This window comes from Pristiophorus japonicus, chromosome 3, assembly GCF_044704955.1.
Source record: "Pristiophorus japonicus isolate sPriJap1 chromosome 3, sPriJap1.hap1, whole genome shotgun sequence".
Lineage (NCBI taxonomy): Eukaryota > Metazoa > Chordata > Chondrichthyes > Pristiophoridae > Pristiophorus > Pristiophorus japonicus.
Window position 1 is genome coordinate 281,434,293 of NC_091979.1, and position 25,644 is coordinate 281,459,936.

Below are 25,644 nucleotides of genomic sequence, written 5' to 3' on the forward strand. Positions count from 1 at the left end.
GGCACTGCTCCTTCTTGTCCCCAGTGACGGCCTCCTGCTGCCCAACATCCTGCCCCCTGCCCGCCGGCCAGCTACCGCCGCTCGTTGGGTTTGGGCCTCACGCTGAATGGATCTGGATAGTTTTCATCTGCCTCTGCTCCTGTCCCCAGTTAAAATCGGCCCTTGTATGTATGAAGGTAATTTGTAGGCAATAGTGGAAAATTTTGTTTTAATAGGTTCTATAGAAAATGCCAACGAGTTGCTCTTGAAGTGCCTGGAGCCTGAAAGTTGAGGAAGGAGGGATGTGCAACTCCTCTAAGGATTTTGTTGGGTGGGCTAAATGTATCTAGTTCTACCCAATTACATTAGGGCACTGAAGGGAATCAATTATATAGGGAAATATACATTAAACATTGCTGAAACTCCACAGAGAAGGTATTCCATCGGAGACTTCTTTCCAGTTAAGTATGTATTCAGAACTTGCTGCAGTCACCATAGTCTTTCTTGGCAAGGCAGACCTCGAGTATCGGAGGCTCTTGCTGCAGTGCTAGTAGTGAAAGATGCAGATCATGTAATGTGTGTGACGGAAATGTGGGCACTTTAGACATGTTTTAAAGATTGCAGGAATGAAGCATATGAGAACCATGTGGGTCTGTGTGTTGTGGATTTTCAGGCCAAGAAAGATTTCTGTGCTGCATATTTACATAGTGCTCTGAGCCTATACATGCAGAGATCTTTTGTGGTTAAATAAAGATTATGTGGTGATGAATAGACTCATAAAATGGCCACCAAAGCTAAGGGTCATCAGACATTTTTGCAGTACCACTGTACTAACTTCTGTGTACCTGAACCATTTTATGTTGCATTAATTGTAATGTGCCTTGATTTTGATAGTTGGCTTACTTACTTGGCCAGTTGTGTGCCTAGTTTTGCTCTGCGGGTCCTTATTGCTACAGCTAAGTTTTTATTATTAAATCTGCATTGCATTGAATTTTAATGTGTTTTTTAAAATTGTGGGTCTAACAGAAAATTATATTTCAAAAACTCTATAGCAATATTTTCATTTTATTCCAGAGATGAAGCTTCCCTACATGTAGTCTGATTATAAATGGCATTGAGCTAGTTCTTGCCAGTTAGAGCTGTTTAATTTTCATCTACCCAGCTAAATGTTTAAATATTGCTCTTAAGGGTCATTTAAACATTAGCATTCAGAATATCCTGATGGGAAAAGATTGCCAGTAAAAAATACTCAGAAAATTTAACCGTGTGGTACTTTATGCTGATAATTGTATGAAATTACATTGTAAAATCCTATTGCTTGTAATATGCATTTAAAAAAAATCACAAATTGTATTTCGTTTGTTAAGAACAGTATTGCAAAGCCAGAAAATCACAAGCTAAGACAAGCACAAGTCATGTGGACAGAATTACTTGCTGCAAATTTCAGCAATCAGATCATTCTACAACGAGATTGACAGCCCTGCAGGGCTGGAACTTACTTCGTATGAAGGCCATGGCATTGCCCATCATTTACACGTTAAAAGCTACAACCATCCATTCCGATTTTTTTTGCTGCTTTAAATTGAACAGCTATATGGTCAATAGTAGAGCTGGAAACAAACAGTGCATGGAGCAAAGGATGGTGCTATTTGTAGATAGAATGTGCATTACAGAATTTCATCCTTGCTACAAAAAATTAAATGTCTTCCAAACAAATCACATTAGCAGTTTGAATTTTGGTCAGTAATGCTATTGACCTAAACTTCGTATAATTAGTGGGTAATAAACAATTAAGTTCCTTGTGTTACAATAATGGCAATTGTATACTTTGTAAAATTTGTATTAAAATAATATTGCTGCTATTCTAGTCAAACCTGGTGATCTCTTGAAATATATTGTTAGTTAACCAAAGTAGCCTGGAATTTCCGTTAACCAAAGTAGCCTGGAATTCCGTGAGTACTGGAACATATTGTTGAGGGAACCAGAACTTTTATACTGCAGGGTCATTCTAGGTTGCTATTGGGGACATCTCTAACATTGGCCCATTAGCTATGTACAGATGCATTAAGCAAGTTCACACTGCACTGTTTGCTAGAGCAAGCCATGTCATCCACTTCCTCATGCAATTGCAATGCTCTGTCATGCTACCTCTGGAGCGTATGAAGTGGCTGGCGTATGTGTCAATCTGAGCCTCATGGGTCTGAAGTTTCCTTACCCTTTAAGGACAACTGGGTAGGCCGCTCAACATCTGGTATAAATGGGAGTAGTATGCTCAGCACATGCTCCCTGTAATTTTACCTAAATATTGCAAATTATGTCCTACAACTGACCTATGACCACCTGAAAATGTCACTTGACAGGCCTTGGTCATTCAAGGGGCAGCTGAGATGCCCCCCCCCCCACCCAAACCCGGCCTTATTTTCCACTGTTGGCAACCCGTTTTCCAGGTGAGAAATGACAGACGAAAATTGAAAACCACCTTCATGGTTGCCTCAACGACTAATGCTGGAAGTGAATTCATCATTCTCTCAACTCTCTGTGTAAAGAAGTTTCTTTTGTTCTTGGTTATAACTCTCTTTCATAATCTTGTATCTGTGGCCCCTTGTTCTGGACCTCTCAACTACTGGAAACGGTCTAGTTCTCGTCAAATCCATTCATACTTTTAAATACTTCTATCATATCACTCAGTTCTAATGATAAGTGCCACAATTTTTCAAGTCTTTCCTTGTATTTCTATTTCCTCATGCCAGGCAGCATCTGTGTTATACCCTCTCTAATGCCTTAATATCCTTCCAATATTCTAGAGCCCAATTATGCACACCGTACTCTAACTAAGGGATTACTTAGGTTTTATATTCCTTCTTGCGTTTTATACTCTGTACCTCCTGTGATAAAACCCAGAACTTTGTCGGTCTTTTATGGCCTTATCATCCTGAAGCTCTGCTTCGAATGATGTTAATGGTCTTCCACCACTGAGCCTAGTTCAATTCAGAGTATGATTATTGTTATTTTATTTGCCCAAAATTTATCACCTTACATTTATTGACATTGAATTCCATCTTCACGTAGTCCATTGTGCCATCTTACCAATATCCCTGTGAAGCTTCCTTTGATCATCTAAAGAATTAACTATACCTTCTATTTTGGTATCAGCCAATGTTCCCTCTTTTTTTTTCCGTGCACAGTCCCTTTAACTGGCTGTGCGGCCCATCCAAATTTTCGCTCATGCGCTGTTTCTTCCATATAAAAGCTGGTGAGCAGCCTGCGCGGGACCTCCAGATACGCAGCTTAACGATAACGTTGGTATCATTTACAAGTTTCGACACCACTCCTAGGTCTATATCAAAACCATTGACGTACACAGTGAACTAAAGTGGCCCCAGACCTGAACCCTGCGGGGCACCACTACTTACTTCCGATCACTTTAAAAACTGCCCTTAATTCCTTCTCTGTCTTCTCCTTTCCACAACAACAATTTGCATTTATATGGCGTCTTTATATGTAGTAAAACGTCCCAGGAGCATTATCAAACAAAATTTGACACCAAGCCACATAAGGTGACACTGGGGCAGATGAGGAAGTACATTTTAAGGAACGTCTTAAAGGAGGAAATAGAGGTAAAGAGGGAGTGAAGTTTAGGGAGAAAATTCCAGAGTTTAGGGCCTAGGCAGCTGAAGGCATGGCTGCCAACGAAGTGATTAAAATCGGGATGTGCAAGAGGCCAAACTTGGAGGAACGCAGATATCTAGGAGGGTTGTAAGGCTGGAGGAGGTTACAGAGATAGCGAGGGGCAAGGCCATAGAGGGATTTGAAATTTAAAATCGAGGCGTTGCTCAACCGGGAGCCCTTGTAGGTCATGGAGCATAGGGGTGATAGGTGAGCGGGACTTGGTACGAGTTAAGATACGGGCAGCGGGTTTGAACCAATTTCTAACTAAGTTTGCTTTCTTCCCGCTAACTCCGTACCCCATAATTTTCTCTAGTAATCTCCCATGTGGTAGCTTCTCAAAGGCTTTCCTAAAGTCCCTTAACACTATATGCACTGAATTTACACCATCTACCGTGTCTAATATTTTTATTGTATAAGATTTGGCGAGCACGATCGTCCCTTTTAAAATTCATGCTGGCCTGATAAGATGGTTAAATGTTTTTATGTCACAGACTAGCTGTACGTTCGATGGTAGAATTGGCACTCACTGGCCACCTCCTTCCACTTATCTGCTGCAGTTCTTCTTGGGCCCTCCTTTTGGCACTTCCAAAGAGGGGTTCATGCTTAGTCTAACCTCCTAAAGCAGCACTTCAACACATTATCCGCAAATGGGGGCTGGGCCTCTGTGCCCTGCTGCAGGCCCCCTTTGATATTTTAGATTCAGACGTTCCGTCCCACCACACTTTCACACTTGTGGAAAACCCAGGCTTGTGTATTTGAAAAACTTTGTTTTGATTTGGGGTGGGGGCAGCAACACAAAATGCACAAGATGGCAAAGGACAAAATTCAGACAATGGCTTTAAATAGCATTCTATTGTTGCAATTATTAGACCAAAGCCAGCCTTCAGCCCATTGTGTCCGTGCAGTCTGACAAAGAGCTATCCAGCCTAATACCACTTTGCAGCTCTTGGTCCGTAGCCTTGTAGGTTACGGCATTTCAAATGCATAACCAAGTAATTTTTAAATGCTATGAAGGTTTCTGCCTCTGCCACCCATTCAGACAGTGAGTTCACCCTTTGGATGAAAAATATTCTCCTCAAAACTCCCCTAAACCTCCTACCAACTACTTTAAATCTATGCCTCCTGGTTATTGACCCCTCTACTGAGGGAAATATGTCCTTCCTATCCACTCTATCTATGCCCCTCAATTTTACACACCTCAATTAGGTATCCCCTCAGCCTCCTGTGTTCTAAAGAAAACAACCCCAGACTAGCCAATCTTTCCTCATTGCTAAAATTCTCCAGTCCAGGCAACATCCTCGTAAATCTCCCCTGTAGCCTCTCTAGTACAATCACATCTTTCCTGTAATGTGGTAACCAGAACTGCACGCAGCACTCCAGCTGTGGCCTAACTAGTGTTTTATATAGTTCAAGCATAACCTCCCTGCTCTTATATTCTATGCCTCGGCTAATAAAGGCAAGTATCCCGTATGCCTTCTCAATCTGTCCTACCTTCAGAGATCTGTGGACATGCACTCCAAGGCCCCTCTGTTCCTCTACACTTCAGTGTCCTACCATTTATTGTGTATTCCCTCCCCAAATGCATCACCTCACATTTCTCCGAATTGAATTCCATTTGCCACTGTATGGCCCTACTGACCAGTATATTGATATCTTCCTGCAGTCTACAGCTTTCTTCTTCATTATCAACTACACAGCCAATTTTAGTATCATCTGCAAACTTCTTAATCATACCCCCTACATTCAAGTCTAAATCATTGATATATACCACAAAAAGCAAGAGACCGGGTACTGAGCCCTGCGAAACCCCACTGGAAACCACCTTCCAGTCACAAAAACACCCATCGACCATTACACTTCGCTTCCTGCCTCTCAGCCAATTTTGGATCCAACTTGCCACTTTGCCTTGGATCCCATGGGCTTTTACTTTCGTGACCAGTCTGCCATGTGGGACCTTATCAAAAGCCTTGCTAAAATCCATATACACTACATCAAATGCACCACCCTCATCGACCTTCCTTGTTACCACCTCAAAAAATCCAATCAAGTTAGTCAGACACGACCTTCCTTTAACAAATCCATGCTGACTGTCCTTGATTAATCTGTGTCTTTCGAAGTAAAGATTTATCCTGTCCCTCAGAATTTTTTCCAACAATTTTCCCACCAGCGAGCTTGGGCTGACTGGCCTGTAATTACTCGGTCGATCTCTTTCTCCTTTTTTAAACAACGGTACAACGTTAGCAGTCTTGCAGTCCTCCGGCACCACACCTGTAGCCAGAGAGGATTGGAAAATGATGGTCAGAGCCTCTGCTATTTCCTCTCTTGCTTGTCTTAACAGCCTGGGATACATTTAATCCAGGCCTGGGAATGTATCCACTTTCAAAGATGCTATACCCCTTAATACTTCCTCTCTCACTCTGTTTATTTCATCTAATATTTCACACTCCTCCTCCCTGATTGCAATGTCTGCAGCGTACCTCTCTTTTGTGAAAACAGACACAAAGTATTCATTAAGAATCATACCTACGTCTTCTGCCTCCACACACAGGTTACCTTTATGGTCTCTAATAGGCCCTACTCTTTCTTTAGTTATCCTCTTGCTCTTAATGTATTTATAAAACATCTTTGGGTTTTCCTTGATTTTACTTGCCAAAAGTTTTTCATACCCTCTCTTTGCTTTCCTAATTTCCTTTTTAATTTCACCCTTGCACTTTCTATACTCCTCTAGGGTTTCTGCAGTATTGAGCCCTCGGTATCTGTCATAAGCTTCCCTTTTTTCTTTATCCTAGCCTTTATGCTCCTTGACATCTAGGGGGCTCTAGATTTGTTAGTTCCACCCTTTTTATTTAAAGGAACATACTTGCCCTGAACCCTCACTATCTCCTCCTTGAATGCTCCCCACTGCTCTGACACTGATTTACCTTCAAGTAGCTGTTTCCAGTCCACCTTGGCTAAATCACATCTCAGCTTAGTAAAATTGTTTTTTCCCCAATTGAGAACTTTTATTCCTGGTCTATCTTTGTCCTTTTCCATAACTAGCCTAAATCTAACTGAATTATCATTATTACCACCAAAATGCTCTCCCACTGATATCCCTTCAACCTGTGGAATTCCCTGCTGCAGAGAGTTGTTGATGTCAGTTCATTGGGTATATTCAAGAGGAAGTTAGATATGACCTTTACGGCTAAAGAGATCAAGGGGTATGGAGAGAAAGCAGGAAAGGGGTACTGAGGGAATGATCAGCCATGATCTTATTGAATGGTGGTGCAGGCTCGAAGGGCCGAATGGCCCATTTTCTATGTTTCTATGCCCAGCTGCATTCCATAAAACTAAGTCCAGAACCCCCGATCTCTCTTGTTAGGCTTGTTACATACTAGCTAAAAAAAAGTTCTCCTGACTGCATTTTAAGAATTCTGCTCCCTCTATACCTTTCACACTAATTCTATCCCAGTTAATATTAGGGTAGTTGAAATTCCCTATTACTGCCAGATTATTTTTGTACTTCTCAGAAATTAGCCTACATATTTGCTCTTCTATCTCCCTCTGACTGTTTGGGGGTCGAAAGCACACTCCTAGCATTGTGATTGCCCCTTTTTTGTTCTTCAGTTCAACCCATATGGCTTCATTTTATGATCCTTCTAACATATCATCCCTCCTCACAGCTGTAATTGTTTCTTTAATCAATACTACGATCCCCCCTCCTTTTTTATCCCCCTCTCTATTTTGTCTGAAATCTCTGTAATTTGGACTGTTGAGCTGCCATTTCTGCCTTTCTTTCGGTCATGTCTCAGTAATAGCTATAATATCATACTCCCACATGTCTATCTGTGCCTGCAGCTTATCTGCCTTATTCCATAGACTTCTTGCATTGAGGTATATATCATTTAGTACTGCCAAACTGCCGTGTTGTCTATTTTTTAGGCTTTGTTTCCTCTGCTTTCCAAACTCGCATATTAATTTTCTGCCTTCCATTTCCAGTTTTGCTTTCTTCCTTCTGAATCTACTCTCGGGTTACCATCCCCCTGTCAAGCTAGTTCACTACCCCCCCCCCCCCCCGCAACAGCACTAGCAAATCCCCACGCGAGAATATTGGTCCCAGCCCTGTTGAGGTGCAACCTGGCTTGTGCAGGTCCCACCTCCCTCTGAAATGGTCAGGAATCTAATGCCCTCCCTCCTGCACCATCTCTCCAGCCAGAGGGAGGAAATAAGTTTATCTTGTATAAGACTTGCAAATGAATCTTTTAAGCAGTTCCTGAGTTATTTTGCTGCTGTCATTTTGGCAAATGGACAGGACCACCACTGCCTTTCCCCTTCCCATGGGAATGGAAGAGAGAGGGATAAAAATAGTTGGGGAACCTTGGCATCATAACTTTCATTTCACTTATTTAAGAAGCCTAACTTGTTTATGTCTGTTGTCCTCAGAAATTCTCCAGCCTCTCCACTTGTGAAAAAAATATAGACCCATAGATGTCTGGCAGCTGATTACTATACAGTACTTCATCCTGAGTAGTTCCAATTATGTCATAAACCGTGAGTGAGAAGCTTGAATGGTTTATGTACAAAGTAGAAACCTGGGATTGAATTACTATCTAAACTTCACTGCTAATAATTTATAATGTATGTTGAATATTTTTGCTTTACAAAATGTTTGCTTTTAACTTTTCTTAACATGTGGGTAGTCATGACAGATGAAAAGACTTCAGTGAGCTGATTTTTAATCGCTATGTCTTTCTTTCTGACAAAACCTTGCTGCTTTCATGATATTCTTTTACCAGCTGCCATCCTGTACTTTGTGAAAAAGGTTTTTCAAATATTAATTGTAACTTGGTACCGGCTAAGTGATATTGGTCAGAGTGTGCTTTGAGAGTCAAGCTGACTCTATTTAGGCCAGGCTCAGAAAAAAGTGAAGGAAATGCAAGTTAAAATTCTAGTTTCTATGCAGCCTAAGCAATTAATATAATGATGGCTGGCCTCAAAAAAAAATGTTGACTATTGGGATATGTTCTGCAAATTATGTATTGAAATGGCAAATTTTTGTAAAAGAATGGTATTATATTAATTCTTGCATTGATTGCCACCATCTACTGTACAACAAATTGATCTGCTAAAAATATTACCGTCTAGAAATAGTTATTACAGTTTAAATTAATGGAATAAAAATGCTCAATCATTTTTTTTAAGTTTCTATTAAAGCAAGCGAATAATGAAAAACAGTTTAACTGATTTCTTTGGATTTCTTAAACCCACAAAATCAATTCTGAGTGGAAGTTAATGCCAGGTATTGTTAAATATACCTTTTAACATTCAATAAAAAAATAAAAATAATGGACAAGAATTTTAAAAATCACAATCGAAATCTCACTAAATTAAGGCATTTAACAGTAGTTTTCTGTGAGTAACGGCATTAGCCAATAAAGGAGAGATTATCGTCCACAGAGGGTGGTTAGAATGTGAAATCATCTGCCACAAACTTTTATTACAGCAGAGTCTGCAAGCACTTTTAAACGGGAATTGGATCATTACTTGAAAAAAGGAATATTATATGGTGTAGGGAGTAAGCAGGAGAATGGGATTAGAATAGATGGTTCATGTGGAGAAAAAAAACTGCTGCTAACTTGCCTGGCCAAAACCCTATTTCTGCAACATTCTGTGATTCTATGATTCTCTCGAATGTGTTGACTCCTTGCTGTGATTTGGATCACAAGTGCCAAGCACCCACTGGTACCTTGCCTAAGTGCTTACTCTTCTTTCATGAACCTTGAAAATTAGTGTTGGCTGGATTTTTAATCACAGAGTGCATCACAGTCAAAGCAGACACTATTCTCATCTGACATCCACGTACATGCATTTCCAGTTGGGGTCGCTGGATAGCAATCCGGAAACTCAGGCCAATAATTTCTCCCTTCCTAACTAAGGAGCTCTGAACCAAATTAAAATACCCCTTACGAGGATCAGATCATTCATCATAGATTGAAGATCAAAAGTGGGTCTGCTTTTATTTTGGCTCATTTGCTAGATAAGTTTGCTGGGAATGCTCATATTTAAAAAAAAACTATTTAGCAATCACGCTTAAAATATATTTAATCTTTTCTGATCTTTATTTTCAGTGGAAATATAGTTATGCTGAAAATAATATCACCAGTAATCACATTCTTCTTTATCACTGCAAGTCTGTATTTATTGTGTAATAGAAAGAAAGACTTGCATTTATATAGTGCCTTTCACAACTACCGGACGTCCCAAAACGCTTTACAGCCAAAGAAGTACTTTTTTGACATGTAGTCACTGGAATGACAAATTTCATTTCTATCCTTTGCACTTTGAATGTTCCATAATGAAAGCAACATGTGCTCTAAAAAGTGGCATATAAGCCATTCATGTTATATATCAGGATTATGGTGATGACATTTGTTAATTTAATTTTAAGGGCTTTTACTCAAATGTCAACTTGTACACCGAACTTTATGGCAGGGGCTAGATTTTGCGGTAAAAATAATGGTGAGGCTATCCGTGCTTACAGCTATTAAGTGTAAATCGGACAGCAACTTCCGGTGATCGCGCATGTGCAATTAAACATAGAAATCAGGAAGTTGCTGTCTGAGTTGCCTTGGGACTTTGTGAACAGGGAAGCAACTGTGTATCTCCTTAACAAATCAAATTGAAGAATTGTTAATGATCAACGCAGAGTCTGAACCAGAAAGTGTATGTTAGAATATTTAATTCAATGTCAATCAGGTACATATAGGCTCCTCCAGATGTTGCACTATACCGGTATCTCAGGCAGAGATTTGGCATTTAAATATATAGAACAGCATGAAGTTGTTGCACTTGTGTGATATATACCCACTAAACTTGCCAGGAAAAGTTATGGCTTGTCCATTTCATTGTAAATACATTTTTAACGGCGTGCTAAGTCTTAATTATTGCCAAATCACATTTCTGGCACTGGAAATTTACTTTTACATGTGTAGAGTCTCAATCCTTCAGATTTTAATTATTGATGATTTAAAAAAAAATTAAAAATTAAAATAAAAAATATATTTTTTTACTTTTTCTTTCTTTTATCTCTCTCTCTCAATCCAATCTTTCTTTGCCTCCTTTTATTTCACTTTTTCTATACCCGATTTGACATTGAATATTCAAACTTAAACTTCCTGGTTCAGACTGCGTTGCTCATAAACGTTTCTTCAATCTGATTGGTTGAGGAGATATTCAATTGCTTGACCTGTTCACACAATTCGCAGATTCTCTGTAGAGGGCGCTTAACAAAATAGCTTTCCAATTACAGTAAGTTCCAATACAAAAATCCCGTCGAAAGTCTGTGGGCAAGTGCAAGTATTACGATGCCGTTCGTTCGCTGCTGAGAGTAAAATCTGGCCCATTATTTTGTGAGTCAAAATGTTTGTTTAGCTTGTAACATTGTTAATGAACAATTCAGTTGAAGTAATATGAAAACTAAGCATATATCAAATTTCAAAATATTCAGAGGAAGCTATGAATAAATGTAGATTATGGCATCAATCACGTTTCAAAAGCATTACACAGGAAAGTCTGGCCTCAGAATGGTAGGACAAAGAAAAATGATTGGCTCATATAACCAGTTTACCAATCAAAATAACCAATTGATTAAATGTGAGCGAATGGAAAAACAGCAATGGGAACTGACTAGCGTGAAGAAAACTGAGCAACAAGTTCTTTTTTTGAAAACAAAATCGACCATTCATGAACCAGTCAGTACCAAAAACCCAACTAATCAAATTGTTCAAATAATTTCCTCACACAAGCATTTGTCAGCCCTGTTCCATCTTAATTCAAGTCCAAAATATATTGTAACACTGATAAAATTGCAGGACACAAAAGAAGTCGCTATTACAGCAAGGGTGATCATCATCCTAGGCAGTCCCTCGGAATCAAGGAAGACTTGCTTCCACTCCTGAAGTGAGTTCTTTGGTGGCTGAACAGTTCAATACGAGAGCAACAGACGCTGTCACAGGTGGGACAGACAGTCGTTGAGGGAAGGGGTGGTTGGGACTGGTTTGCCGCGCACTCTTTCCGCTTCCTGCGCTTGATTTCTGCATGTTCTCGGCATTGAGACTTGAGGTGCTCAGTGCCCTCTCGGATGCACTTCCTCCATTTAGGGCGGTCTTGGGCCAGGGACTCCCAGGTATCGGTGGGGATGTCACACTTTATCAGGGAGGCTTTGAGGCTTTGTAGCGTTTCCGCTGCCCAGCTTTTGCTCATTTGCCGTGAAGGAGCTCCGAGTAGAGCACTTGCTTTGGGAGTCTTGTGTCTGGCATGCGAACTATGTGGCCTGCCCAGCGAAGCTGATCGAATGTGATCAGTGCTTCAACGCTGGGGATGTTAGCCTGAGGACGCTGATGTTGGTGCGCCTGTCCTCCCAGGGGATTTGTAGGATCTCGCGGAGACATTGTTGGTGATATTTCTCCAGCAACTTTAGGTATCTGCTGTACATGGTCTATGTCTCTGAGCCATACAGGAGGGCAGGTATTACTACAGTCCTGTAGACCATGAGTTTGGTTGCAGTTTTGAGGGCCTGATCTTCAAACACTCTTTTCCTCAAGTGGCCGAAAGCTGCACTGGCGCACTGGAGGCGATGTTGGATCGCGTCGTCAATGCCTGCTCTTGTTGATGGGAGGCTCCCGAGATATGGGAAATGATCCACGGTGTCCAGGGCCGCGCCGTGGATCTTGATGACTGGGGGGCAGTGCTGTGCGGTGAGGCTGGTGGAGGACCTTTGTCTTACGGATGTTTAGCGTAAGGCCCGTGCTTCCGTACGCCTCAGTAAATACGTCGACTATGTTCTGGAGTTCAGCCTCTATGTGTGCAGACGCAGGCGTCGTCTGCATACTGTAGCTCGACGACAGAGGTTGGGGTGGTCTTAGACCTGGCCTGGAGACGGTGCAGGTTGTGCAGGTTCCCACTGGTTCTGTAGTTTAGTTCCACTCCAGCAGGGAGCGTGTTAACTGTGAGGTGGGGCATGGCAGCGAGAAAGATTGAGAAGAGGGGTGGGGCGATGACGCAGCCCTGTTTGACCCCGGTCCAGACGTGGATTGGGTCTATAATGGATCCATTGGTAAGGATCACGTCCTGCATGTCATCGTGGAGCAGGCGGAGGATGGAGATGAACTTTTGGGGGCATCCTAAACGGAGGAGAACGCTCTATAGATCCTCGCGTTTGATAGTGTCAAAGGTCTTTGTAAGGTCGAAGAAGGCCATGTACAAGGGCTGGCGCTGTTCCCTGCATTTTTCCTGTAGCTGTCGCGCTACAAAAATCATGTCTGTTGTGCCCCGTTGGGGACGAAATCCGCACTGCGACTCTGGGAGGAGCTCCTCGGCCAGGGGAAGAAGACGGTTGAGGAAGACTCTAGCGATGACTTTCCCCGTGGCTGAAAGCAGGGAGATTCCTCTGTAGTTGCCTCGCACGTCCCCTTTTTTAAAGATGGTCACGATTACTGCATCTCTGAGATCCCCCAGCATGCTCTCCTCCCTCCAGTTGAGAAAGATTAGGTCGTGTATTCGTGCCAGCAGTGCCTCTCCGTCATACTTCAATGCCTCAGCAGGGATTTTGTCCGCACCCGTAGCCTTGTTGTTTTTAGTTGTCTTACGGCTTTTTCTACCTCCTGCAGTGTTGGGGTCTCACTGAGGTGGTGGCGGGTGGCATGCTGCAGAATGGCGCCGAGAACACTCGAGTCAAAGGCAGAGTCTCGATTGAGGAGATCTTCGAAGTGCTCCTTCCAGTGGGCCCTGACTGCTCCAGTGTCCTTGATGAGTGTTTCCCTGTTCTTGGCCAGCAGTGAGGTGGGACCTTGGGTGTTTGGACCGTAGGTGGCCTTGACTGAATGAAGAATCCTCGCACGTCATGGTTGTCAGTCAGCTGCTGTATCTCCTGTGCTTTCTCCATCCACCACCTGTCCTTTAGGTCGTGGGTTTTTTGTTGGACCTCAGCCTTGCACCGTCTGTAATGCTGCTTTGCTGCTCCCGCGTTGGATTGTTGTTTAAGGCTCAGAAATGCCCTGCGCTTGCGATCTATTAGCTCTTGGATCTCCTGATCATTCTCATTAAACCAGTCCTGGTGTTTCTTGGTTGAGTAACCAAGCGTCTCTTTGCAGGCACTGGTTATGGAGGCCTGGAGGACAGACCAAGCGCTGTGGGCATTCTGCATCTCAGGGTCACCGAGTGTCGCCAGGTTAGCTGTGAGATGCTGGCTATATAGGGCTCTCTTAGCTGGGTTCTTAAGTGCTCTGGCATTGACTTTTTTTGCGGCACTGCTTCTGCTGTCCCCTCCGCTTTGGGGCTATGTTGATGTCAATGATGGATCAGATTAGGCGGTGGTCCGTTCAGCAGTCATCGGCTCCTGTTATGGCATGTGTGATGCGTACATGCTTGAGATCCCTGGCTCGGACAATGACATAGTCAAGCAGGTGCCAGTGCTTGGAGCAAGAGTGTTGCCACGATGCCTTGTATTTGTCCCTCGGGCGGAACAAGATGTTGATGATGACAAATTCATACTCTAGACCTTTTGTCAGGAGTAGGGTACCCACTGCAGTTGGTGTTCCCTACCCCCTCTCTGCCAATCACGCCCCCCCCAGATGTCTGTGTCCCTGACGTTGAAGTCACCGAGGAGGATCAGTTTGTCGCCCGCAGGGACGCAGGACAGGGATTTTTCGAGTTGGTGTAAAAACCCTCTTTAGCCTCATCAGTTGCATCGAGTGCTGGGGCATACGCACTGATGACTGTGATGCACTGGTTCCGGGATAGGGTGAGTCGAAGAGTCATGAGGCATTTGTTAGCCCCATAGGGGGAGTCTTTGAGATGGTCAACCAGCTCGTGTTTGATAGCGAAGCTGACTTCGTGGAGGCGCCGTTCTTCCTCTGGTTTCCCTTTCCAGAAGAAGGTGTAACCTCCATCTTGTTCCTTGAGCTGGCCTTCCCCTGCCCGCTGGGCCTTAGGGCGGCGATGTCGATATCAAAGCGTCTAAGTTCCCGGGCAACTATGGCGGTGCGGCATTCTGGCCTGTTGCTGTTCGGGTTGTCCATGAGGGTCCTGACATTCCAGGTCCCAAACTTCATGTTAATGGAGTGGATGATGCCTGCGCGTGAGTTCTTTTAACGTGGGGTGGCCGTTGCACATCGGCTACTACACGGGCTTCGATGAGCGAGGACATGATCCAGTGGCAAGGGGGCCCAAGACGACAGGGGACCAGGCACTGCTATATGGGCCTAGTCGCCTACAGAAAGATGTTGGCCGCAGGCTCGACGCTGGTAGCTCTCTTGGTGGTAGGTGGTCCGAGGCCTGTTTGGAGGCAGGCATTGGGAGGGTTAGTGGCCCACTGAGGTTCAGAGTGGGAGGGCAGGGGGTCACAGCCATGGAACTCACCACGTATTGGAGGTGGAGAAGAGACCAGGTCGCCAGTGGGGAAGGAGAGCTCCAGTCGTCGCTGAAGGAGGAGAGGAGGCCAGTTGCCGACGTGGGAGAGGGGGACCTGATCGTCTGTCGCCAAGGGAGGTCCAGCCATCGTCGAGGATGCCCAGACTCTGTCGTGGAGCAGAGGCCCATCTGCCGTCGCTGGAGGTGTTCCAATCAGATCACATTTGGGGGGGTGTAGAAACATAGAAACGTAGAAAATAGGTGCAGGAGGAGGCCATTCAGTGACTGATGTAACATGACACCCAGATCTCTTTGTACCTCCCCTTCTACCACTCAGATCATAATCTGCCTTCCTGTTTTTGCCACGAAAGTGGATAACCTCACATTTATCCACATTATACTGCATCTGCCATGCATTTGCCCATTCACCTAACCTGTCCAAGTCACCCTGCAGTCTCTTAGCATCCTCCTCACAGCTCACACTGTCACCCGAGGACGCCGATGTCGGAGGTCGCCGGGGGATGTCAGAGGTCGCTGGAGATTGCCAGAGGTCGGTGAGCTGCTGTTATGACAGCAGTAAACATCAGGGGTGCAGAAGAGCAGGCAGTGACTAGTGGGGTGCCGCAAGGTTCAGTGCTGGGACCCCAGCTATTTACAATATACATTAATGATTTAGATGAAGGAATTGAAGGTAATATCTCCAAGTTTGCAGATGACAGACACTAAGCCTGGTCTCCAGTTGTCTTGGATCCCCTTGTCATTGGACCAAGACATAAGAACATAAGAAATAGGAACAGGATTAGACCATACGGCCCCTCGAGCCTGCTCCGCCATTCAATAAGATCGTGGCTGATCTGATCATGGACTCAGCTCCATTTCCCTGCCCGCTCCCCATAACCCCTTATCCCCTTATCGTTGAAGAAACTGTCTACTTCTGTCTTAAATTTATTCAATGTCCCAGCTTCCACAGATTTATAACCCTCTGAGAGAATAAATTTCTCCTCATCTCAGTTTTGTGGGTGGCCCCTTATTCTAAGATCATTCCCTCTAGTTCTAGTCTCCCCCATCAGTGGAAACATTCAGCATCCACCTTGTCAAGCCCCCTCATAATCTTATACGTATCGATAAGATCACCTCTCATTCTTCTGAATTCCAGTGAGTAGAGGCCCAACCTACTCAACATTTCCTCATAAGTCAACCCCCTCATCTCTGGAATCAACCAAGTGAACCGTCTCTGAACTGCCTCCAAAGCAAGTATATTCTTTTGTAAATATGGAAACCAAAACTGCACGCAGTATTCCAAGTGTGGCCTCACCAATACCCTGCATAGCTGTAGCAAGACTTCCCTGCTTTTATACTCCATCCCCTTTGCAATAAAGACCAAGATTCCATTGGCCTTCTTGATCACCTGCTGTACCTGCATACTATCCTTTTGTGTTTCATGCACAAGTACCCCCAGGTCCTGCTGTACTTGCAGCACTTTGCAATCTTTCTCCATTTAAATAATAACTTGCTCTTTGATATTTTTCTGCCAAAGTGCATGACCTCACACTTTCCAACATTTATACTCAATCTGCCAAATTTTTGCACACTCACTTAGCCTGTCTATGTCCTTTTGCAGATTTTTGTGTCCTCCTCACACATTGCTTTTCCTCCCATCTTTGTATCGTCAGCAAACTTGGCTACGTTACACTCAGTCCCTTCTTCCAAGTCGGTAATATAGATTGTAAATAGTTGGGATTGCAGCACTGATCCCTGCAGCACCCCACTAGTTACTAGTTGCCAACCAGAGAATGAACCATTTATCCCAGCTCTCTGTTTTCTGTTAGTTAGCCAATCCTCTATCCATGCTAATATATTACCCCCAACCCCGTGAACTTTTAACTTGTGCAGTAACCTTTTATGTGGCATCTTGTCAAATGCCTTCTGGAAGTTCAAATACACCACCTCTACTGGTTCGCCTTTATCCACCTTGTTCGTTACATCCTCAAAGAATTCCAGCAAATTTGTCAAACATGACTTCCTCTTCATAAATCCATGCTGACTCTGTCTGACCGAATTTTGCTTTTCCAAATGTCCTGCTGCTGCTTCTTTAATAATGGACTCCAACATTTTCCCAACCACAGATGTTAGGCTCACTGGTCTATAGTTTCCTGCTTTTTGTCTGCCTCCTCTGCCAAGCCCGTGTGGTAACTGGTGTGCAACGGCCACCTCACGTTAAAAGAACTCATGCACAGGCATCTTCCACCCTTCAAAATCAAGTTTGGGACCTGGAACGTCAAGTCCCTCATCAACCACCATCTACCCCCCACTGTGACAGAGACTGTAGGTCCCGCACTGGACTCTTCAGTCACCTGAGAACTCATTTTTAGTGTGGAAGCAAGTCATCCTCGACTCCGAGGGACTGCCTAAGAGAGAGAAACATCGGAAGCTAGTCCTGGACTATCTGTGCAATATCACGGGAGATCTTCTCGCATAGTTAGATTATTTCTGAATTAAATAGATTCTTATATTTTTGTACTTCAAAGAACATGGACATTATTGAAAAGAAAATACTGCAGAATCTGATAAAAATAAAATTAAAACAGTAAATGCTGGAAACACTCAATAGGTCAGGTAGCATCTGTGGAGAGAGGAAGGTCGGGCTTACATTTCAGGACGATAACTTTTCGTCTGAGAATATTAACCTGTTTCTACTTTCTCTTTAATTGAATTAATGTGTAAACGTTGAAGCATTTTAATTTTTTTCAGCCAGGGGAGTGAAATGGTTCAAGTAGAGAATTTTTTTGAATCAGCCACTAGAGCTGCTCCTGTTACTGGACAGCAGACATACATTTCTCTGGAAGGGGAAACAGTCAGATTTTTCGGCCTTCGGTTCATTTGCTGTAAAAGTTTTCTCCAATTTTTTCCTTTCTGAAAAAATTCTGTTTTGTTGGTGGTCTATTGCACTCCTAATTTAGTCAATACTGGGTCTGATTAACTGCCTTTTTGAAACACATTCATAGACACATAGAAGTTCTATTATGCATTTCTTGCAAAGCTTCAAAATTTTAGCAATATTTAGCAAATAATTCTTGGCTTCTTAAGGTCGATAGATAATCTCGGGCATTTCTATTGTACATCAACCTAATCTGCTATGATTTTAGAAAAGGGCCAATCGAATTTCTGAATCATAGTGCCTTATTAAGATATAATGCCACAAGTATTTAAAATGATATAGACAAGTATGCCAATACTGAAAATGATTTGTGCAAATTTGTTTTTTTTAGAATTCTAGTTTTATTTGATATTTAGAGATATATTTGATCTATCGTTGGTTTAGGGTGCTTATTTGGTGGGATTCAATACTTTTACTTTGAGTTGTGTCTGAAGGGCATTGAGTTATCTTGAATTGCTGGTGGTAGTGCTTAAGACTGATCATTTGAGATTTTTGGCTAAAACTAGAATATAGTTTTATGTCATGACTAAAGATCAAAATTGATAAAATTGAGTTACATAGTCAGTCAAATATTATATTTCCAGAAAATTGTTTAAATATCTAATGCAGAGTGATTTAAAAAAAAATCTCTTTGGTGCTATCTGTCCGACATGATGCAGTGTAGAGACACACACTCCAAGTGAGTTGAAGCAGATACGCCATTATTGCTACATGTTTGGAACAGTTCTCTGAACTTTTGCAGTGACTGCTCAAATCTGCCCAGGAGTTACTCTTTTTTTTTTTGGAGCAACTTGAGTTTTCTGGAGTATCTTAAAAATTCCCATTCTGCACATTTAATTTGCGGCAGTGTAAGCGAGTTAGTTAGGATTTTTTTAGTTTAGATTTTTTTCAAAAGGGGGCGTTACCAGCCACCTACACCTGTTTTGGGCCATTTAAGCCAGTTTGGACAGCTAATAGTTGCTCCACACTAACTTAGGCCAGCATATGTGGCCGCACAGACAACCCTTTTGGAGAGTTAGGTAGCCAGAGATTGGGGGGGTGGGGTGGCACAGAACAACCTTGCAAAGCACTAAACAGCTTCTCAACAACATTCATGAAGCATAAAAACCATCAATAATAAATAATTAATAAATACATAAATAAATAAATAAAAGTAAAACTTAAGTCCTACCTTCATACTCGGCCGGGAAATTCAGTGGGCCGGGCTGGCCGGTGCCGGAGGCCACTCGGCCGGGGATAGGGGCGGGAAAACTCACCGGCAGGCAGGAGAACTCAGAGAATGCACCGGCAGGTGAACGCAACGGCAAGCCCTTCGGCCAGGGCTAGGGGCGAGAGAACGCACAGGTAAGCCCTTCAGCCAGGGCTAGGGGCGGGAGAACGTACCTCTTCAAGTACGCCAAAAAAATGCTTTGGGAAAAATTGAGCCCATTATGTTACAAATAAGCAGTTTTTTTGATTGGTATGTTTTGGTAACAGGCATATAAATACCTGTAGTACAAATGTTGAATGCTAATATATACTTTTGCAGTCAAAAATAAAACCTATTTTAGAATTTCAGCAAATTCCATCTGCTGCAGTTGAAAAAAACTATTTGTAGAAAAGAAATGTGGCTGAATTGATAGAAAATACTGGATAGTGTACCTAACTCTCACACATTGTACCTCATACACACAGTATGTGGAAAGGATCAAACAATGAGTTGTAGAACCTATGTTACTTTTTTAGACTATACACACAGGTTGATTTGTATAGCAATCAATTGCATTACAAATTTTATAGTAATCAGTATGTTTTTGTAGTTTTTTGAACAACAATAAAATGACAACAGTCAAATATGACAACTGAAAAGTTCTAAGGAGAATCAACATGTCTGTACTGCCAGATGCTGGTTTAGTATATCCTTCCAAAATAAATTTCACCGCTGACGTATACTACACCCAGCTGAAAGTATCATTTTGTTTCTTTCTAATGAGTAATATGCACTAATTATAGAACTTACAGTAAAACTTCTGTAAAGTGGACTGAAATTACATGTTGCTAAGATTACATTATATGTTACGGTAACTGTAAATCCCCTAAACTTGCTGTTTTTAAATCAAATTGTGAGCATCAATTCCTGACAATTATCAAAAATTGTTTCTCAGCAATTGGTAACATAGCCTAGGAGGTCTGTTGTTAATTCCATAGTAGGAGTCACAGGGAATATGATTAACCTGCAGGTCATCTCTTAATGTAATTATTAATGATTGATTCTGTTTATCCTTGAAATCGATATGAGAAGCGAAATGGCTTGGAAAGTATTAGGGTTTGATTTCTTTTCTCTCACAGGAATGATTCTTAGACAAGACTAAGGCTAACTGTATTGGGATAGGAAAATCATAGAATTTGAAGGTAGCTTTAAACAGACATTTATAGTATGTGTCTTAAGTGCGATATTTCCCTAGTGAATGAATGTGACATAGATCAGTTAAAGATTATGATTTGGTATGGTAACATCTCCTGCCACTAATAGTTAAGCTGGTATATGGAGTAATTGATCTGCCTGTGAATGGTCCAATGTAAAAACAATTCAGGCTATTTGAACTATATTTTACAAGTGTGCATGGGACCTTTGGGACTGTATATTGAAAAATGTAGTTGTATGGCAATTCCATAGGAACCCAATTAAAACAGATTGACTCAGTGGTTTCCAATTTTTCATTTTACAAAAATTTAATGTACGTTTTTTTAATACAATTTTACACAAAGATGTAGTTTACAATGCCCTTAATCAGTAACACGATAAGTGTTTATTTGAAATTACAAGGTGAATGCCACAGTGCTACTGAGGCATGAGCTTTGGCTTGTTTCAAACAATTCTATGCTGAAACTGTAAAACTGTTCTTTCACTTTTACTGTTTTTTATTTGCAAAACAAATACATGTTTTTTTGTGATACAGTAATTATATTGTGTTTTGTAGAGGGAAAGCAGCAGTTTGCAAATGTTTTCATTAATTGTAAAAAAAAATTATGCTGAAATCTGAAAAAACATATTTCCAGAAAAATGTTTTTCTTGGACAATGAAAGATTTGGGAAGGTGCAGGCGATTGAAATATATCCCCCAAAAATTGTGTCATGAAATTGCTAATATTGGTCCGAATAAAACCATTACAGATGCTATAGTTACTGATTTTGTTTCCTTTACATGTATGGTGCAAGGTTTCTTAAATTTATATTTGTGTTACGTTGTAGAGGTCTCTAAATATATGAGATACTGACATTGACTGGTTTAAAATGACAAATTCTTTTAAGTTATATGAATAATCGCTTTATTGATTCTTTTGTATTGAAGCCTTTTAATGACTAATTAGACCGAGGATTGAAATTAGAAAGAAAGTTCACTGCAGTTTAAAGTGGTTTATTGCAGCCGGAGAAGCCTAGTCTCAGATGTTTGTCAGTAACCTATACTGGGTTTTGGGCTGTTACTAATATGCTTTTTCTGAGAATCAAAGTTGTTTGGACTGCATGATAACAGCAACTCTTCTCATCTCATCTGTTGCTTGCAACTCATTACAGATGATAGTTGACCTGAGGAGCCCATAGATTCCTGTTTGCTCGTAACCAGTTCCCTTTTCTGTTCAGGCAATTCACACTTAAACATTAAGAGTCATAATGGCCAATTTGTGTAATCACAACCCAAATCACTATCATATGTGAAATAAATAGTACAACTGACAGGCTAGTTCTCAACTGCTTATAAAGGTGCATGCTGCATCTCTTATCTGTTACTAACAGGCTTCTGCTTTCTACTTTTACAGCAGAAACTGCTTCACATGGCTAACATGGCAGCGAGACTTCATCAAAAAGTGAGTTCCAATGAAAATATCCTGACATACAAGTATGAATCAAAAAAGCAACAACATTACAAATGAGTTCACATATATAGCAGTATTGTGCTTTTCCCCAGTGTCCAGCAGTCACTGTTTGGTATCTAGTTGACAAGATTGATGCTGCAGTGTAAATCTCTGTAGCGCTGTCATGGCTGGTAACAGGCATCAGTGGACCTTTCCCCATCACAAATCTATCTTCTGTTGAATAGAGATTAATAAGATGAAGCACTATTCTTCCATATGTTGAGTTTTACTGCTTCTCACCCACCCCCACCTACCAAAAATAGCAAAACAACAAAAATAATTAGAGTTCACAGTAGAATAACACCTTCTTCCATGGTCAAGCAGAAATCAAGTCACTCAGGTACTGTACTTTTTAGATATTAGCTAACCTAAGCTGTACTGGGATAGTGATGAGGAAGGGAGAACTGTTACTTTTCTGCTTATGTAGCAACAGAGGTGAGATACCTTGATGCACTCATGCATCAAAATCATTTAAACAGAATCAGGTCACTGTCCTAAAGGACACTGTCTTTTCTATTAATGCATAAAAGAATGGAGAGTGAGAGAGATCACATGATGAAATAGCTTTTGCTCAGTGAAACTAACATTATGAACCCTTTATATAAAGTTGCACAACCATTTAATTTTTTAAGGTGTTTTAACTTACTATTTCAATCATATTAAATCTGCCATTATTTCTGCATTTAATGAATCCACATTTTATTTCTCTAGTTTAGCCCAATATTGCTTGTTGCATGACCTTTAGGTTCCACCATATAACTTATAAGATGTAAATAGCACATGTGGCAAGTGAATTATGGATTATATAGTATTTGTGAGGGGGCTAAATTGTATGAATGATTATTAATTGTATATTAAATGCAGTTAACAAGTACATCCTTGTGAGACTTATGATAATTGCTATGGTACCTGTCAATTAATGGCTATGTGTATTTAAATCACAGTTACTGTAGTGTAGATGGGCAAGTGTGCTTTCAGTAAGTTATTTGAGCGAAGGACGACATTGATGTGCAGGATAAATGGTGAGCTTGCTTACCACACATGAATAAAGCTGCAATGAGTGCTTTTTCTTTTAATTGACTGACCGGTAATGTTGCGCAAATTTTAAAATTAATCACTCACTAGTCTCCAAAGCCACCAATTTAAGATTCTCACTCTCCTTTTTAAATCCTCTCGTGGCCTCACTCCTCCCTATCTCTGTAACCTTATACAGCCCTACAACTCTGTTCCTTAGACTCTGGCCTCTTGTGCATCTCTCCTTCACTTCGCTCTACCATTGGCGGCCATGCCTTCATCTGTCAACGCTCTGGAATACCTTTCCTAAACCTCTGTGCCTCTCCACCTCCCTCTTATCCTTAAAACACATCTCTTTAATCAAGCTTTTGGTCATCCCTCCTAATATTTAATTCTTTGGCTTGGTGGCCATTTTTAACCGTGAAACACGTTGAGAATTTGTTTTAATGCTAAAAGTGATATGTAAATTAAAGATTGTTCTCTTCAAATTAGATAGACTGGAAGTGGTGCAGACAAAAGTGTACACCACATCTGAAGCAGTCATGGTGGAATGTGAGGGTATTTGGATTATTCCTCCTTATTTAGTGGTTCTCTGAGAATTCCTATCCTTCCAAAATTCTATTATGAACATTTGCAAAAAGAAGGGAAAAAAGTACAGTTTTGCTTGTTAAAATAATTAATAACTCATAACATGTTTCCAGAGTTGCACAATCAAAATTTAAAAAAAATGTATTTTACCCCTGTTCAGATTCGTGATTGTGATCTTAAGGAGTGACAAAAGTAATAATCTATGTATAGAGTTTACATTACTGTGTTATTATACTATTCTTATCATACTTTGTAGTTATGAATCACTGTTCTTGTTTTTTGTACATTCTGCTCTATTGCACTGTTGTTATATCATGTTCCTATAATTAACCACTCAGTCTCTGGTTATATATAATCACACTGTGGCAACAATATGCTGCGGGAGATCCCACAGACTTTTAGTGCACAGAAATTTCTCCTAGCAATTCCTGATTTGTATAAATGTTCTACTCATGTTCAGCTGCTCACATAGCGGACTGTCTGTAGGAGTTTGCACGTAGCTACGAGGAATATAGTTGGCCTGCTGTAGGAATGAAAAGGGCTTCTGTAGCCATGTAAAAAGCAGAATCCGAGGTTAACAATAGTGATGATAAGGTGAAGAAGAAGAAATCATGGAAATATAACATATAGTAAATACAGAGGATGTTGGTAGTAATCATCATCATCATAGGAGGTCCCTCAAAACGAGGATGATTTGCTTCCATGCCCAAAAAAAAGGATGAGTTCACAGGTGTTTCAATGAAGGACCTAATTTGCACCACCATATTGCTTAAAGCGTATTCCTTAAATGGCCATATTAGGCACCTAGCTAAATGAATGTCTGGAACACTCATTTTTTGCAGTGCCTTCCTACTGGTCAGTGCCTGCGTCCTATTTTGGGATCTTTCTCCTTATTGTATTGCAAAGTTCTGCAGTTTGCAGAAATCAATGATATTGGCGACCCCCGGTCGGGTTGCACTTTAAGGGGCCACTTATCTATCATCATACAGCATTGGCCTCTTCCAGTGTTGCTTCATGATGCAGTGTGGAATTGCTAAAAAATAAGAATATCTGCCTGGCCAGTGCTTTATCTGTGCCCTACTTCTGTGTGTGAGGATATCACTAACCAAGGCAGGAATGGATGGACTCGGTCTTCGAGGACCCATCTTTGTAACCTGCATTCACCTTGAGATAAACCTGGCTCTTATGATTATCTTAAATTACAAATATGATGAATGCTGCCTGCATGATGCATTTATTTCTTGTAACTGGCCCACTATATTTTGATAGAGTGGAACCTCTTTCTGCTCATATAGCTATGGCATTGTGCCTAGGGCCGAGATGACTTTTGGGTGCCATCAATATCCCCTTTGAGGTTTATAAAATCCAACAGTGCAACAAAATTGGGCAGCCATGCTATGCTCTGTTGCCGCTGACTGTGAAAGGAAATGAAAGTGTTGGCCCTGCTAAACAATGCATCATCCATTTGACACATCTGTGCACAACAATTGGCTAATATTACAGAATTCTCGTGCAGTAGCCTGGAAGGAGCCAGAGGCACACAGGTTGAGGGCAATTGTACCTTGACTGCCACTGACCGTGCCCATCTCTACCATAGAGGGTTCTGGTGCCATCTGATCATTCTGGCATCTCTTATTTTTCGTTCTCCTCTTATATAAAATCCAGAAAGAGGGAAGCACTGAAACTAAGCAGCGTAGCTTGAAATAGAGATGTAAAAACAACAAAGCAGTTCAGTATAAGGGTCCACGTTAAATAGACAAGCTTCGCGAACTGCACATGTGCTGCATAAACTCAGGCATTTTAGTGACAGACCTATTATGTATTTTGCATAATACTTGGGATCAAAATGAAACTCACGTACACTCTGTGTGTGTGTGTGTGTTGTGTGTGTGTGTGTGTGAGAAAGAGAGCAACATTGGCAAACAGCCAGGTCAATAATTTCACGCAAAGCATGAAACAAATTGGGATTTTCTCAATTTTAATTGGGCTGTTTACCTCACAGTTGTGCATTCCACATCTGGATTATCGAACTTTGGGACCCTTGCATACCATTGTGGTATGTTAACTGTTTCAACATTAAAGAATTATTTATAGATTGGCTGCAAATTTTTCATTACCAGTATCAAACTTGTATTTTCAAGAAGCACACATTTCAAAATCGTCTATTCTCACAAT

At 41.4% G+C, this 25,644-nt stretch overlaps 1 protein-coding gene across 2 annotated transcripts in view; it reads left to right on the forward strand.

Moving 5' to 3' along the window:
- mgmt (O-6-methylguanine-DNA methyltransferase) overlaps window positions 1–25,644 on the forward strand; it is a 531,759-nt gene that overhangs the window by 37,765 nt on the left and 468,350 nt on the right. The window contains exons 2-3 of one of the 2 annotated variants that reach the window (XM_070875024.1): window positions 20,303–20,365; window positions 21,772–21,819. In XM_070875024.1, the coding sequence (XP_070731125.1) occupies window positions 21,787–21,819 (33 nt within the window). In that variant the 5' untranslated portion in view covers window positions 20,303–20,365; window positions 21,772–21,786. The remainder of the gene's footprint in view (window positions 1–20,302; window positions 20,366–21,771; window positions 21,820–25,644) is intronic. The other variant, XM_070875023.1, reaches the window with a different exon arrangement.